The following is a 17,033-nucleotide window of genomic DNA, read 5'->3' as shown; positions in this document are numbered from 1 at the left end:
AGATACAGGAACTCAGGTGGAATTTAAAACATCTGAAACACACCAAATTTCCTCTTAATTTTCCTCATTCATAAAATGAATTATGATAGTTCTCTGCATTAGCAAATCATTCTGTAACCTTTATATAAAATGTAGGATTTATTGCACTATAAGACTGCAAAGGCCAACCATTTCTATTTTAATACATTTTGGGTTAGCTACACACATTTCCTTTACTTCATTTGGGAGGAGAATCCAAATAAAGCACAAAGACTAAATTCTGCTGCTACTTTGTAGAAAAATTGAGGATTTGGACTTTAATAAGATGAAGAAAAATGGTCCAAACAGCCCTGAGGTCCTGCGGAACACTTCTATTTGAAGCTTATTCTGTGCAACAACCGAATGAGTTTATGTTCTTTCTTAAATCACCAAGCATGACTCTTCTCCTTCATTTTGACTTTGAAATTGTATGGGAATTTGCAAGTAAAGATTTTAGATACATTTTTTTGGTGGGGGAGGGGGGTGGGGAAGGGAGAAAGGGGGATGTGTATGGTAATTTATGATATGTAAAAGCATAAACCAAATTTTCTTCCATTTGGCAGCTTGGGAAATTATGCGTCTCTCCATGGAAAAATATACTGTAAACCCCATTTTAAGCAACTTTTCAAATCAAAAGGAAATTATGATGAAGGTTTTGGACACAAGCAGCATAAGGAATTATGGAATTCTAAAGATCAACATAGTTCAATTGACAATACTCAAGCTGAAGAAACAAATCCCATTAATAGTGTACTTGTTGATCCTAAAGCAATTACAGAAGTTGATAAAGACTTGTACTCAGGTACTGAAGGTGCTCATCCTGATATTTTGGATAATAATTTGAAAAAATCTACAGAAAGAGGTAAATTAAAGATGACATGGCCTCCTTCAACAGATGATGCAACATCTAAGAAAACATTTTCTGTTGAATTAGCTAAAGTAAATAAGTCGAAGTGGCCCCCAGAAGGTTTTGCTGAAGAATATTCTAGTATACATACAAATAAACCTCTGGGCAACAAAAAGGAATCTCAGAAAAATCACACTGTGATGGAACAAAATAAAAACAATACCATAAATTCACAACAAAATCAACACTCATCCTTTTGCTCTCTGTCTGAAAAAGAAGGTACAAATACCAGCAAAGCAAAGAAAAATGAACAAGGAAATAAGGGAATTTATGAGGAAACTGGGAACATGCAAGATAATGTCAATAAACTAGAAGCATCAGAGAATAGGAAGCAAAGTGGAAAGGATATTAATGAAGGTGATAATGTAAATGTGGATAGTAACGGGAAGAAGCAAGAGAAACAAATTAGTGAAATTGATAATTCAGAAGTTGTACAGGTTACTAACATTGATGATGTAACAGTACAAAAGAACCACAAAGAATGCAGCTTCAATAACAACAACAACAATAATTATGCCAGTTTTTCACATAGAAACTTTTGTAGACAGGAAACAACTCTCTCAGCTATGTGTACCCCAAAGACAGCATTAAGCCATGCTATTTGTACTGAATCACAGCATGCCTTTGCAAAGCTGGACAGTCAGTCTGGAAATGAAGAAATATATGAGATGTATGAACATCATGAGAACTATTCTAGTGATGCTGTAATGCCACAAGATGAACAGAACTCAAAAGCTGAAGATGCTGTTACTTCTAAGAGACTTGCTCAATTTAATAATGATGCCACTTGTCCGAAGTCTCATACTAGCAGCACATTAGTTTTGAAGAAGGCAACTAACACAACACTGTCTGTTGATACGGAGTTGGTATGCACTGGAGAAGAATCAGAATATGACAAAAAAGACAAAAATCTAAATACTATTTTATTTGACACTCTGAAGGACATCTTTTCTTAAAAAAAGACAACCTGGTTTTAAACTGTGGTCTAATAGGCTCTGTAGATGTAAGTAAAAAATCCTGCAGTTCATATGCAAAAGAACATGAAAATTATGATACAGAACTGAATTATATTAATGCTTGTCAAGAAAGTGAAATAATCCAAATGGCAAAGACTGACATAAACACAAGCTTAGATTTACTGAGCTCAAGACATACTACTGTCTCAGCATTCCAAGGCAAGAAAGTCAAGTTCAAATGGCTCACTGCAGATGAACAAATTAAAAATAATAGATTTTATGATGCAGATTAATAAAACATCCAAGTGGTCAGCTATGTCTGTCACTCATTATGAAGTATGTCATAAATACATATTTCTTCAGTCCACTTATTTTAGTCTTTCCTGAAGAATTTAATATCCAGAGATTACATAAAAATATACAATTATACTGTCAATTACCCAGACTTTATTCACTTGGTTTGTGTTTAAGGCAATGAAGATGTGTAGACTTTTTCAGTCTGCAGTTATAAAATACCCCTTGTTTTTCTATGTTTCTGAACATTGCAAGGAATATTTTACTACATGACTGTCCTGGAGAAACATAATCCATTTCAAAATTTATTATTTGTAACAACTTCAGATGTGAAGCACCTGGTGTGCACAAAGGAAGAAAAAAATGCTTCCATTGTTTTTTCTGATGTATTATTATTTTAACTTAGCTGTTGCTCCATGACATACTATGTACATTGGTTGTGTTCCCTCATGCTAGAAAATCTAGGGTTTGGTTGAGATTTTGGGGGGCTAATCTTTTTTTTCCTGTTTTTGCAATATCATGCAATACTTAGTTTGAAATGGATCATTATTGAATAGTAACCACATCTGGGTGGTGAATAGCACTGTTTTGCTATATTCCTCGAGCTGCTACTAAGTTATATTGAGTATATATGGAGGGGGGAAAGAAGTGTGTACATTTTAACACTGGATAAAACCAAACACCCTAGATAGAGCTGAAACAGGATTTGGGGACACTGGGCAATGAAGACTAGTGGTTATTTCAGTAACTAATTCAAAGTCATTTTAGCTGAAGCGACTCTCCACTTTCATACTTAAACCTCTACAAACTTATGCAGATCCAGCACTTTTTTCCTTAAAACCTCTGCTTCCAGATTAACATTTTCCCTCTTAACACTGTTCCATCTTGCATGAAACAGCAACATATCATTTAATTGTTGATAATGCATAATAAAAAAGCACTTTACAAAAAAGTATTTTGTGAATTTTTTAATATGAATTTATAAATACTATTTTCCTTAAATAGTCTGTGAAATTCTTCATGCTAGTTTAAACTAGACTAGTTTAAACCCAAGTGTCAGAGAGAAAGGGAAGGGCAATCAAAATACATTTTTCAAAATAATTCCTGAAGGATCCAACAGAGACAGGCATTTGAAATAATTTACAGGAAAGACAAGCTGATGTTAAAACATTGAAGAAATTGTGCCTCAGACTTCTAGAACAAAACATCAGCTGCACTACAACTCATTGCCCAAAGCAAATTACCCAAAGTTTTGGGTAAGTGGGAAATCCACGTGTGACTCTTCTAACCCTACACAGAAACAACCATAAACTATACACACACATCAGAAAACCATGAATAGCATTTTTTCCACAAGAATACTTCAAGAGTATATTGCTACAAAGTATTCTCAGTAAATGAAGAAATATAAGAAGACCTCTTTAAATGAATGTTATCAGAAGAACAGCCTTTGCACAAGGCACTCCAATACCACTGTATTTGAGAACTTTATTAAAAAGCATTAGCCTACAGCTGCTTTTGAACATCTTAGAATTATTTCATCAAGATTTCTCTCTCTCTCTTATTGCTCCCCCCACTAGGGTGTAACCATCATAATTTGTTTTTCGAAACCCAAGAGCTACTACGCAGCACTAAGTGACTTTGCTTTCTTTTTTGAGTAGATAACACAACTGAAAATAACATCAAAAAAATTCCAGATAAAATTGTCTGCTAAGACAACAACAACAACAACAAAAAAAAAACAACAGAAAATGCATGCCTTAAGAAAATAAAGGGAATTTGGCTGGTATATTTAGACTTCTACATGAACTAAAATTTTAAATCTCTCCCATTTCTCACAGTTTCTTACTAGATAGAAGATTGGTTTGGGCTGTATTAGTTAGGAAAGGGGAATTATCTTGAGGGTGAAATGGGGGTGTTTATGTGCACATGTGTAGGTGTGATCATATGCAAGTTAATAATTCAAGAAAAGCTAACGTGGCTGCAACATTTGTACCTAAAGTACAGTACTATGCCATTTGTCATCTTCCTGCATATTCTCATGAACTTAAACTTGTATACTACAATCTAGGAGAGTCACAGATGTCAATTATGATAATAAAAACTCACACCAAGAAATTAGCACCTCTGAAACTACCCTTGCATAATATAGACCTTTTAGCTTCCCCCAAACAAAATCAAAAATTAGTTACAGAAAAAGTGTCTTCCTTTTGGCCAGATAGATAGGACTAAAATAAAGGCTTTGATGAAACAGTAGAAAAAAGCAACACTACATGGAAATTTTTACTCCCAGAGAGAATATTATGTAAAGTCAACATACATAAATGACATACCATATGGGGTAAATCTCTTTGGATATTCCACAACTGAGATTCTGCTTAGTATGGGACAGACACAGAAGAGCAGAGCCTTCCTCTAATGGATTCATAAGCTTTGCATTCTCTTCTCTTAGTGAGTGACTTTTTTTCTTCTGCCAGTAGTGAGGATGAATGTTAAGGAAAAAATGAGATTATATTGCATAATTATTTATCTGAAGCACAAGCCCTATTATATTGTTTTGGGGTTTGTAAACAAATCATAAGGATGACACCCTCTAAACTTGTTCTGGAAAACTAACAGCCATGGGTAATAAAATATTATAGAAAAATGTAAATTACCTGGAAAAAAAATTGAAGTAGAAGAGTTCTTCAGAACTTCAGCCAAAAGCTTAGTGTTGAAGTAATCAGAGATGAGATAAGGCTGGAACTCACTGAGTCTTACACCCTTCTCCTTACAGGGCAAAAGGATGGGAGATGTCATACCACTACAGAAGTCACACTGTGGAGAGAATGCATTTAGCAGCTGAAAGTGAGACTGAGATAAAACCTGTAGAAAGTAGCAACCTTAGAGGTTTTCTGTAAATGAAATATTAAATGAATAGTACCTCCTTAGCTGCTAAAAAGCCTCATGCATTTTGGTGAGCCTATACAGATTTACTGCAGCCAAGGAGCTGGTCTTTATTGGTTTAAAAAGAACTAGCATCCATTAGAGTTGTATTTCTGTGAGGGAAAGTTGTTATTCTAAGTTTAAATATCTTCAAGTTATCCTCTAGGCTTTCTAAGTTTTGCTACCTGAGCTTAAATGACCAGTCATCAGTCGGTAAAAGTCTCATTCTGCTAAGAGAAGCTCGATGGCTCCTGAGAAGAATCCTGGTACTGAACCCCCCTATTCTCTCAGCAGGATAACTTCCTCTGGCTACTCCTAAGTTTCAGGATATTTACCCATGCCTAAGAAAGGGACCTTACAGTCATGGAGAGCAGAGCTGACCCATCTCCAGCACAGCTGCAGCCAAGCACTGTTCAACAGTAAAACTGCACTGACAAGAAGCAGTAAAATAAAACTTTTTTCATTATTTACTACAGGAGACCTGCAGTCTGAGAAGTATATTTTCACTGGCTATTATTGGCTAGTGAAGATGTTCTACTGCTTTTAGAACACAGCAGGGTTCATGTATTCTTCTATACTGAAAAGCACCAATTAGAGAGATTAAAGAGCCCAATTTAATGGCTGGGCCAGCACTGGATTTTAGAGGACTTCTAAATTTGCAGTCCCTTTGCAACTTCATTAACATAATTGGCACAAAGACTTACTTAGAGCTACTTAAATCGTTTTTATAGGTGCAGCATATCAGCTAGTCCCTTTGGAGTCTTTGTAGAGTCAGGGGCACCCTCAAAAACTCTTTAAAGAGACCTAAGTAACACTTTGACTATACAGCTGAAGTGGACTCCTCCTAGGTGAAGGACTAGCTGAAAGCAAATGCTTGATTACTCCAAAAGTGTAAATACCCTGTCTGTCTCTTGTTAAGCATTTATCTCCTTCACACATATCTACAGGCAGAACTACACTAGTTATCTTAAATGACACAGTGCCCAGGGAGGACAATTAAACCATGCTAAGGATCTGCCTTGTTTTAACACAACATGTCTTGAAATATCCCTCCCACAAATAATTATAGTTCAAGCCTTATTTTCAAAGTGCAGGATAATTATCAGAATTACTTATAAAAGATTTGGGTCACTTCAGTCAAGTATACCTCCAGCTGTTAGGTATAATTGCAAAAACATTAACTACCCTGGGTACACTCACAAAACCAGGAAAACATGAAGACAAGAACACAGATAAAAGCCTTTGTCTCTTTTCATGCTTGTCTTAGGGTGACTTTATGATGTGTATCCCCTATCACTGCTCTATGCCCAGAAATTAACTTTGTGCCTTTCTGTGCCTTTAAACTGAGCCTGAGAGGGGGGAGAGGAAAAAAACCAAGCAAACTTTTCAAAGCAGTTGTTCAAGTACACAGATACACACTCCTCTGCTGCGGTAGCAAGAGAGGAGGAAGCACCCTGCTTGCTTTCCAGCCAGCTTTCGGCTCCTTTTCCCCGGAGGGAGACAGAGAGTTGAACTTTGTTTTCCTGGGACTTCAGATTTTCCCTTCTTCTCTTCTCAACTGTTTCTACATCAGAACACATCAGGAGAAATTTCCACCAAGGCCCTGGAGGTGGGCCCATGACCCAGCTCCAAGGAGGAGGAGGAGGAGAGAGACCACACCTACAGAAGGACTCTGAAATCTTCCCAGGTTTCTCTCCACAGCGAGAGGTTTTATTGTTTAGCATTATTACCCTTTTCCTGTGTGTTTGTTAAATAAATAGTTTTTATCTCTTTCACTTTCCTCCAAGGAAAATTTCTTTTTTCCCGAACCCAGTGGGGGAGGGTGGTTGTAACCTGCCTTCTATCACAGGATATTTTTCTCCAAATTTGTCCAAACCAGCACAGAAAACTAGTGGCACCCAACGCATGGCTCAAAGGAAAGTGAAAAAACCTGTACTAATTACATTTTGGTTTGAATTTAATTACTTTGTGTTGGGGTAAAGTAGTCACCATGTTGGTTGAGTTCCTAAGGTCTCTCTGGCTTGATGTACTCATGTATTTTTGGTCCTTAGGCCTGTTTGAGGTACTAATGCTGTTCTGGTCCCTAGGCCTGTTTGCCTATCCACAACTTGCTCCGATCCTTTCCCTGATACGTAAATTTTACAGAGGAAGGGCACGAATTCGGATTTCTATTTCGCTGTGCTCAGTGATAATGATTTATAAGAAGTTAACAGAGGTACAGGCAGTTGTTCAAAGTGTGTATGAGTTGTGGTTTCTCCATCTAATCCCAGTCCTAGTTTCAGTAGCTTGTTTTGGGGGTTTATTAGTAATAGCACCCAGTTTGTTAGAAGAGGAGGAGATGGGGTTTCCCAGCCTTTCATCTCCCTTCCCTTTAAATTTGATACATTATCTTTTGAGAATGTTCAGTTTCCCCTGGATATTAAAGAGACCACCTTCCTGGTATTTTATCTGGTAATCTTCCTCTATGTGGTTTGCAGCTTGTCTAGAATGAGAGCTCAGATTTCCAGGGTGACTGATGAGACACCTGACCCAGATGTGGAAAATCCTGAGTGATGTGCGGAATGGGAGGATATGGGCCAAACCCTGAAGAAATCCTATGACCCCATAGCTTGGAATTTCCCCCCTGAACAAATTCAGACTCCAGCTGAGGTGGGGAAATACCTGAAAGAGAAATACAATGACAATTCTAATGAGAAAAAGCTCATTGCAATATGTTGGGTCTTGGCATATGCCTATCGCACACTGCAGCAGGTAAAGGTAGAGGGGCAGGAAGATAAATCAGCAGACACCCCAGTCACTCAGGCTGCAGCCAAACCAGATGGAGAGCCTAAGCCATTGACAGTGGCTCCTGTCACAAGAAAAAAGCACACAACCAAAACTGATTGCCCAGTGAAAGATGATGATGATGCAGGGGAAGGAACCTCAAAGCCACCACTGAATCAGGCACAGAAACCATTACTGAGTCCATGTCCATACAGGACCTTCACAGCCTAAGAAAGAACTACACCCGACGGTCTGATGAATCCATAATAAGTTGGATGGTCCATATTTGGGATGCTGCAGGTGATGATATAATGCTGAACGGTGCTGAAGCGAGGCATTTGGGATCCCTGTCACGTGATCCAGCTATCGACCAAGCAATAATAAGGAGGGCTGACTCTGTCAGTCTCTGGACATGGGTTTTGACAGGCGTGAATGAAAGATATCTGTGCACAGACAATTTCTAAATGCAGCAAACCCAGTGGAAGACCATAGAACAAGGGATCCAGCGTCTGAGAGAACTAGCGGTGGTAGAGATTGTCTACACAAATGACCTAGGATTGAGGAGTCCAGACAGGGTCAGAGCTAATCCAGTGATGTGGCGAAAACTCATACTACTTGGGCCACAAGAATATACTTCTGCTTTAGCAATGATGAAACTGGATCATGGTGGGAATGAGACTGCGCAGGATGTGGCGACGAAGCTCCGAGCATATGCAGATGCCATGCATGGCCCAACATATGCAAGAATCGCAGCTGTGGAAACACATCTGCAGAAAGTAAAAGATAAGATGGAGAAGAATCACCAGGAACTCAAGAAGGAGATTAAAGAGGGCCTTCTTCAAATCTCGTCAGTACAGATCAGAGATTCTGCAGATGTCCCTCAGAGAAAGAGAGAAGGTACATCCCACGAAGTGAGCTGTGGTATTTCCTGTGTGACAGTGGGGAAAACATGAGGAGGTGGGAAGGACAACCCACTTCTGCTCTGGCAGCACGAGTATGTGAATTGAAGGAGCACAAGACTCAGAAAGGAATTTCCACCAAAAAGGAAGTAGCTCCAGTTGCCCATAGCCAAACTGCCAGAAATGATGGAAAAGATGATGACATGTCCGATCCCCTTGAAGGAACTTCTAAGACGTATGCCCAGGGAAAGAAGGATAACCAGGACTAGAGGGGCCCTGCCTCTAGCCAGGTAGAGGTCAGGGAAAACCATGGTTTTTGGACTGTGTGGATTCATTGGCCTGGTACATCAGAAACACAAAAATATGATGCCTTGGTTGATACTGGTGTACAGTGCACAATAATTCCATCGCAACATGTGGGGGCAGAATCTGTTTCTATTGCTGGTGTAACAGGTGGATCACAAGATTTGACCCTGGTGGAAGCTGAGGTGAGCCTGACCGGAAATGAGTGGAAGAAACATCTTATTGTGACTGGTCCAGAGGCCCCGTGCATTTTGGGCATAGACTTCCTCCAAAGCGGGTATTTCAGAGACCCAAAAGGACTCAAGTGGGCTTTTGGAATAGCTGCTGTGGAGACAGAGGGCATTAAGCAATTGAACACTTTGCCTGGGTTATCAGAGAACCCGTCTGCAGTCGGCCTTCTGAAGGTGGAAGAACAGAGAGTACCAATTGCCACTTTGACAGTGCACCACCGACAGTAGCGGACAACCCGAGATGCTGTGATTCCCATCCACAAGATGATCCATGAGCTGGAGAGCCAGGGTGTGCTCAGCAAGACCCACTCACCCTTCAATAGTCCCATTTGGCCTGTGTGCAAGTCTGGAGGAGAATGGAGATTGACTGTGGACTATCATGCCTTGAATGAAGTGACTCCACCGCTGAGCGCTGCTGTGCCGGACATGTTGGAGCTCCAGTACGAGCTGGAGTCCAAAGCAGCGAAGTGGTACGCCACTATTGACATTGCCAATGCATTTTTCTCCATTCCTCTGGCAGCATAGTGCAGGCCTCAGTTTGCCTTCACCTGGAGGGGCGTGCAGTATACCAGGAACCGACTGCCCCAGGGGTGGAAGCAGAGTCCCACCATTTGCCATGGACTGATCCAGACTGCACTAGAAAAGGGTGAGGCTCCAGAACATCTGCAGTACATTGATAACATCATTGTAGGGGGGAACACAGCAACAGAAGTGTTTGAGAAAGGAGAGAAGATCATCCAGATTCTCCTGGAAGCCGGTTTTGCTATCAAGAAGAGCAAAGTCAAAGGACCTGCTAGAGAGATCCAGTTCCTGGGAGTAAAGTGGCAAGATGGATGGCGTCAGATTACCGCCGAGGTCATCAATAAGATCACTGCAATGTCTCCACCAACCAACAAGGAGATGCAAGCTTTCCTGGGTGCCATAGGCTTTTGGAGGATGCATATTCCTGAGTACAGCTAGATTGTGAGTCCTCTTTACCTGGTTACCCACAAAAAGAACAATTTCCACTGGGGCCCTGAACAGCAACAAGCCTTTGCCCAGATCAAGCAGGAGATCGCTCATGCGGTAGCCCTTGGCCCAGTCAGGACAGGACCAGAGGTGAAGAACGTGCTCTACTCTGCAGCTGGGAGCCATGGTCTGTCCTGGAGCCTTTGGCAGAATGTGTCTGGTGAGACTCGAGGTTGACCACTAGGATTCTGGAGTTGAAGCTACAGAGGGTCTGAAGCCAACGACACCCCAACAGAGAAGGAAATCTTGGCAGCCTATGAAGGAATCCAAGCCACCTCAGAGGTCACTGGCACTGAAGCACAACTCCTCCTGGCACCCTGACTACCGGTGATGGGGTGGATGGTCAAAGCAGAGGTTCCCTCTACCCACCATGCCACCAATGCCACATGGAGCAAGTGGATTGCCCTCATAACACAGCGTGCCCATATCGGAAAACTGAATCGCCCTGGGATTTTGGAAATAATCACAAACTGGCCTGAAGGTGAAAACTTTGGTCTCAGTGACGAAGAAGAACAAGAAAAAGTGACACGTGCTGAAGAAGCTCCACCGTACAACCAACTGCCATCAGAAGACACACACTACGCTCTTTTCACTGACGGTTCCTGTTGCTGCCTGTTCCAAGCTTCCCTTCCCCCTCCCCAAGACAAGCCAGGACTTGCCTCTGCCATATGCTCCTGAACTCCTTTGTTCCAAGCATGGGCAAAACCAAATGTAACTCAAACTCTTTAGCAGTGTCTGATTGGCTGGTCACCCCAGGTCCGCCCCCAGTCCTCCCCTTTCCCTTTCTCCGAATAAAAGAAGGGCCCGACAAGGAGCCCACCCTCTTTGGATTTGCAATCCTTCTGCAAGCATCTGTGTGTTTTTGTCTCTGTTTGAAAGCTTCTAATTGCAGGAATTAGGCAAGCTGAAGACTATATTTCTCCCTCTTTGCTTCTACTGGTGGTATCAGCTTTGCAGCTACTATTTGCTGCTTTTAGAGCTACTGAAATGCTGGATTGCCCGTGCTACCTCTCTAGGCTGCCCAAGGCTTTCTAAGGCATTGAACCTTGAGCCTAGCCAGTAAAAAAAGCTGTGAGTATTTCCACAGGTTCCTGTTGCATCGTAGAGATGAAACAAAAGTGGAAAGCAGCTGCCTGGAGTCCCACACGACGGGTTGCAAAAGCTACCGAAGGAGAAGGTGGATCAAGCCAACTTGCCAAACTCAAAGACGTTCAACTAGCCCTGGACATTGCTGAAAGAGAGAAGTGGCCAAAGCTATACCACTACAATGATTCATGGATAGTAGCCAATGCTCTATGACAATGGATGGAAAAGTGGGAAAAGGCTAATTGGCAGCGTAGGGGAAAACCAATCTGGGCTGCTGAAGAGTGGAAAGACATCACTGCCTGAGTAAGAAAGCTGGTTGTGAAAGTCCACCATGTAGATGCTCATGTCCCCAAGAGTAGGGCTAATGAGGAAGCACCCTTCTTGCTTTTCAGCCAGCTTTCGGCTCCTCTTCTCCGGAGGGAGACAGAGAGTTGAACTTTGTTTTCCTGGGACTTCAGATTTTCCCTTCTTCTCTTCTCGACTGTTTCTACATCAGAACACATCAGGAGAATTTTCCACCGAGGCCCTGGAGGTGGGCCCATGACCCAGCTCCGAGGAGGAGGAGGGAGACCACATCTATAGAAGGACTGAAATTCTCCCAGGTTTCTCTCCACAGCGAGAGGTTTTATTATTTACATTATTATCCATTTCCCCTGTGTTTGTTAAATAAATAGTTTTTTATCTCTTTCACTTTCCTCCAAGGAAAATTTCTTTTTTCCCGAACCTGGTGGGGGAGGGTGGTTGTAACCTGCCTTCTATCACAGGGTATTTTTCCTCCAAATTTGTCCAAACCAGCACAATGCTTTCATCCACTGAGAGGAACCTAAGTGAAATCCTTTGGGTAAATTTTATTGACTTTCAAAAACAGCATTTCACCTTGTATGTGGGTTACATTTGATGATTTTGACATGAAAAGCATTTTCAAATGTTCTAAAGAGGGGATCTGCATTAAATTTGGCTTAGAAACATAATCAGACTGATCTTACTTTTGGGCTTTCTAAAACAGTAAATTACAATTCAGCCATGAAAACTCTGAATTCTTCAGTACCGTCCTTAATAAAAAAAATAAGGCCGCTCTGTACTGTACTACTTCAGGGAAAGAAGAGGAAAATTCCTGTTTCCCATTGCTCCTTCACCTCTCCTCTCTTAGGGTAGTGTATGAGAGAGAAAGAAAGAAAGAAGTCATCTTAAATTCTTAAAAAGAAAAAATAAGGTCTATCAAAAATAAAAATTTTAATCTGACTTTCATTAGCTAAGTACATTATAATTTTACTAAAAACAGACATGAAAAATCTACATTTCAGCAGGTGATTTCCAAAATCACATAATCTGTTTAAATAAAAAAACCCAACAAACTAGGAAAATCTCAAAGTGTTTCAAACCATTTTACCTTTTGACTCTCAACACTGTAGCCATCACTAGCCATATAAAATTACTCTTAGACTGATGAAATGATACATGCAACAGATGCTGACAAGAAATAATGCCCTATCACAACAAATACCTATGATAGAGCCATTCCTTCCCCACAGTAACTGTATATTCCAAATTGAAAAGCAGGCTGTTTTTCTGGTCAACCTTATTAGAGAAAAAAAAAGACCAAACACAAAATTTCATAATCAAGAAAGTCATCTCTCAACAACAAAAAAGAGATGAATTTTCAGTAAAAAAGATGAAATATTTAAAAACTTAAGGGGGAATGAAGGTACAGCTGTACCATGAGGGGATGGAACACTAAACAAAGTGCTTCAATATACTGCTTGCTAAATTAGATTGTCATCTTAATTGTAATACTGGTGCACATATCATAATAAAAATAATAACTAATCTATATGAAATACCATCTTACCACTTAAAATATGCTTCCACTTTCTCTCTGTAATCACAGTTAAGACCTCTACAGAACATTAGATAAAAAGGAAGAAATCAATAGCTATAACATCAGCTTATGTAGATGGAAACAGAAAAAAAATTCTGCAGTTCCAATCTTAGGAGGTTTTGTACAGCTTTCCATAAAGCAATATTAGAGTGGGAATAGCACATAAACAGTGTCATATACTGTTCTAAACAGTGCTTAGAACCTCTTTTTCTTTATTATCTCCTATAAACTGCTTTTCTGCTTTGGTAGGACAGTACTCCTGTACTGAAGGCTACAGATTGGGTCTTAGTGGCTTTGGCTGAGAAAACCAGCACTGGTTCTTATGTGCCCAGAGTGAAGGTAATGAAAAGTTGCTTTACCAGGTTCTGGCAGTTATCCGTGCTGACAGCATGCCATAAAACAGCAACAGCATGGACGCAGCTTCTTGGGCCAGAATATAAAGCCTAAATAGTTTTTTTTCAAGATGAAGCATTAAGACAACAACCAAGAATACTTTCATATGTTTCTGGAGGCATCATGATATAAACATTTGGCTAATAATGTATGGCAAACTATATCTGAAAACACTAATGTTATAAACTGACATACTGCAGAATGCACCATTATGTTTTTATTTTTAGAGAAAGCATATGTGCACTATAGGAAAGAGATGAAAATGAGGGGAAAAAATCAGGGCTAATTTACCTTATTTGTGAGCACCTGTGTAAGAAAGCTCAGCTTCATAAACTTCTTCCAAAAAGCTTCCAAGTTAGGTGAGGTTTGGATTAGACGCCCAGACATTTATGCTCTGTGATAACATTTCAAGACTACTGCAGCGCTCCAGAAAACAAACCATTTTCTTTAATGAGCTACAAATCTCATCATCACCTCCAAGAAACAGAAATGACACAGCATTACTTTCTTTGACCTGAAGTCCTGGCTAAACAGAGAAGATGACAAACAAATTAAATTCTGCACCTCCTGTACCTTGACTTTGTTCAAATATGTGCATATGTATTACTATATTTACTAATACCTACTGTATTACTGATTCATTGTTACATGACCATAATTTATAAAAATTAATCCACAGGGTAAGGCAATAAGGTCAAACAGACAACCTTAATTTTACTATTGCCCAATATCTGAGTGCGTGAATTTGAAACTTTAATGTTCCTTTAATATATTTGCTGAAGACATACTTACATATGTGCCAAATACAATTCAAGTGGTTGAGTTCTGGAAACTCAAAATCTGGATCAACTTGAATGTTATGAAAACTGTTAAAGACCAGCATCAAGATATCATGCTTTATGGACTTCTGGACTTTTAAACTTTAAAGTGTAAAATATTGGGTGTAATTCCTCCCTCTTTTCAAGTCTTGGAATAAAAAATAAATCCTAGAATTTTCAAGAACTTTCTAGAATGATTTTTCTTTAACACACATAGAATGCTTTGGTGGAGCAGAAAAAAAATGCAACACGTCTTTGGGGTGATTTCTGTAAAAGACACTCTTACTCAAGCTAAGCCATAATGTTAAAATCTATGTTTTATTCTATCCTACACATGCAGGTATGTATTTTAATTGTAGGATAAGGTAATGCCATTCTAGTAATGGTTTTGCATACTTGCCATTTAAAAAATGTGACTTTTGATTGATTATAATTTTGTCTGACATTATCTGTTTGGGGAGAAGCTTTCTGCACATAGGAAAGGACAGACAGACTGATTTACTTTTAAAGCTTTACCAAAAGGCATCTTCCATTTCCAGGAAAAATACCTGGTAAGAGCATAGAATTTTGCTCATGCTAAAAAATATCTTTCAGCTGAAAAAACTTACATCAATCTAGGGCCTCAATTTCAATCTGGTTCTATTTTGACCATATTTGCAATATAGCTTTCTATTTCAACATGTCACATTATTTTTTTAGGGTACAGATCATGTCCTCTTGATATACAGCTAGGGGAATATTTTAATTAGGACTTCTTTCTGAACTGGTGTAGCAGCTAGAAGATAAATCAGAGGTTGTAATCAATAAAGCCTGAGGTAATATTTTAATAATTCAATAAATCAAAATATTAAATAATTGTGCAAGTAGCAGGATTCACCCCTCCTATACTCTGAAAAGTTAAGAGTCCCAAGAAAAACACTGGGAAATCACAAAATTAAAGACTATACCAGATAGGTTTTGAGTTCAGGCATTTTAATTTTCAAACTTAACGATCTTTTAATGTAATATATGAGTATCATGTCTGTATGCATATAGATATATAGAGACTCATGTATACAGAAGTAGAACCCCAAGCAATCAGCAAATTACTGTAACACCAGCTGTGTATATATATAGAACTAGGAAGCTCAGTGCCACTAAACTGCTTCATAATGTGGTGGCTTCACTGTTTCCCCCTCACTCTTTCTCTTTCTATACTCTATGCTTCCTTTCATTACTCTTCTACTATCATTACAAGCTCTTTGGAACTGAGGTTTTAGACAACTTTTTCTTCCAGATGATAAGCAGAAGCACACAGACAAATATTCCTGAATAGTTCTTTTATCTCTGAATAACTTTTGGTACCAATATCCCCAGTCCCTTAGAGGGCAGACATCCTTATCTATGAGGATGCCACTACAGAAACGTGAGTAATTTTTCCTGAGATGCTTTTCAATGAAAAGAAGGGTAACAGAAACAGTCCTGTGTGTCAATCATAAAATAGTCCCAGTGATGACAATTTCAAGCTTTGCAGTCCTTGTACCAGGGAACGTGACTCCTGTATTCTGGTAGCTGTGTACTTCAAGAAAATGGAAATTAAGGACCAGTCACATTCCACTACTGGTTGCATCCTCTTGCCAGTAAGCAATCAGATGATACAGAACCAAGCTCTCTGGTTTATGAGTAGCAATTGCCAAATCATCCTCCAAGAGGATGAAAAATTGAAAAAAAAAGAAAATTGCCTGCAAAATTATAAAATAAGTGAAAACATTAATCATGATTAAACAGAACCACATTGATTTTTGCCAGCTGGATTCAGCCACTGACTGTGATGGGAAGGCTCTTCTCTCTTGGTTAACCCTGCTGAGAGCCAAATTAATTTTTTATAATTAATTTTTTAGGTAATAGTGCAAATATTTGTCAAAACAGTTGATCCACCACAAAATTAAATATGGGGTGGTGAACAATAAAACTGCAATATATTAAAAACAAAGATAAAAATACCCAAACTGATTGAATCAATGGAGAGGGGAAAAAAAGTTCTTTATATGAACTGGTCATTCATGCAAAGCAGAAATACTTGGATCTGAAAAATGGTCCACTACCCATCCATTCTTCCTCCACACAAAAGGCCTATCTTACATCACTGTTCAAGGCAGTTGCAATTAAATATATATTTATGGAATCTTTAAATACTTCTAAGTACATTCATTATGTTCATAGTGACATTGCTCTGAAGGACACTATATAAATGGAAGCTGTGCTTACAAGTGATCACTGCAGATAAACAAATATCTTGAAGGACTCGATCTGCACACAAAGGAAGCTGCCTTGCTTTGTTTATGGGGCGATTAGCTCCCTCCAGCTGACATAATACCTGACAGATAAAATAACAAAAGGAAACACTTTGTCATGCAGTGTGAAATCAGATCCCAATGCACTTCCACAAGAGTGCATGAGGGGGTAAGCTTTTGGGGCAAGAACCCTTTGTCTCCTTACTTGTCTGTATAGCACCTAGGACATAACTGTGATTTGCATCCCACAGCATACTCTGCATGGTACTAACAAAGGGCTA

General features: G+C 39.4%; 1 protein-coding gene and 1 long non-coding RNA gene across 2 annotated transcripts in view; one reads left to right on the top strand and one right to left on the bottom strand.

Moving 5' to 3' along the window:
- XIRP2 (xin actin binding repeat containing 2) overlaps positions 1-1,881 on the top strand; it is a 38,442-nt gene extending 36,561 nt beyond the window's left edge. The window contains exon 8 of the mRNA XM_069021742.1: positions 582-1,881. Coding sequence (XP_068877843.1) covers positions 582-1,881 — 1,300 coding nt within the window. The remainder of the gene's footprint in view (positions 1-581) is intronic.
- A 2,638-nt stretch (positions 1,882-4,519) lies between these two features.
- LOC138113368 (uncharacterized) lies at positions 4,520-16,829 on the bottom strand. Its single transcript, XR_011152124.1, has 4 exons — positions 16,727-16,829; positions 13,953-14,135; positions 4,833-4,992; positions 4,520-4,645 (listed from the first exon to the last, which is right to left on the bottom strand). It is a non-coding gene; the product is annotated as an uncharacterized lncRNA (long non-coding RNA).
- Positions 16,830-17,033: the final 204 nt, after the last annotated feature.

The sequence above is a fragment of the Aphelocoma coerulescens genome, chromosome 7 (assembly GCF_041296385.1).
Source record: "Aphelocoma coerulescens isolate FSJ_1873_10779 chromosome 7, UR_Acoe_1.0, whole genome shotgun sequence".
Classification (NCBI taxonomy): Eukaryota; Metazoa; Chordata; class Aves; order Passeriformes; family Corvidae; genus Aphelocoma; species Aphelocoma coerulescens.
The sequence above is the reverse complement of the archived record's forward strand: the minus strand, read 5'-3'. Positions and strand labels throughout refer to the sequence as shown.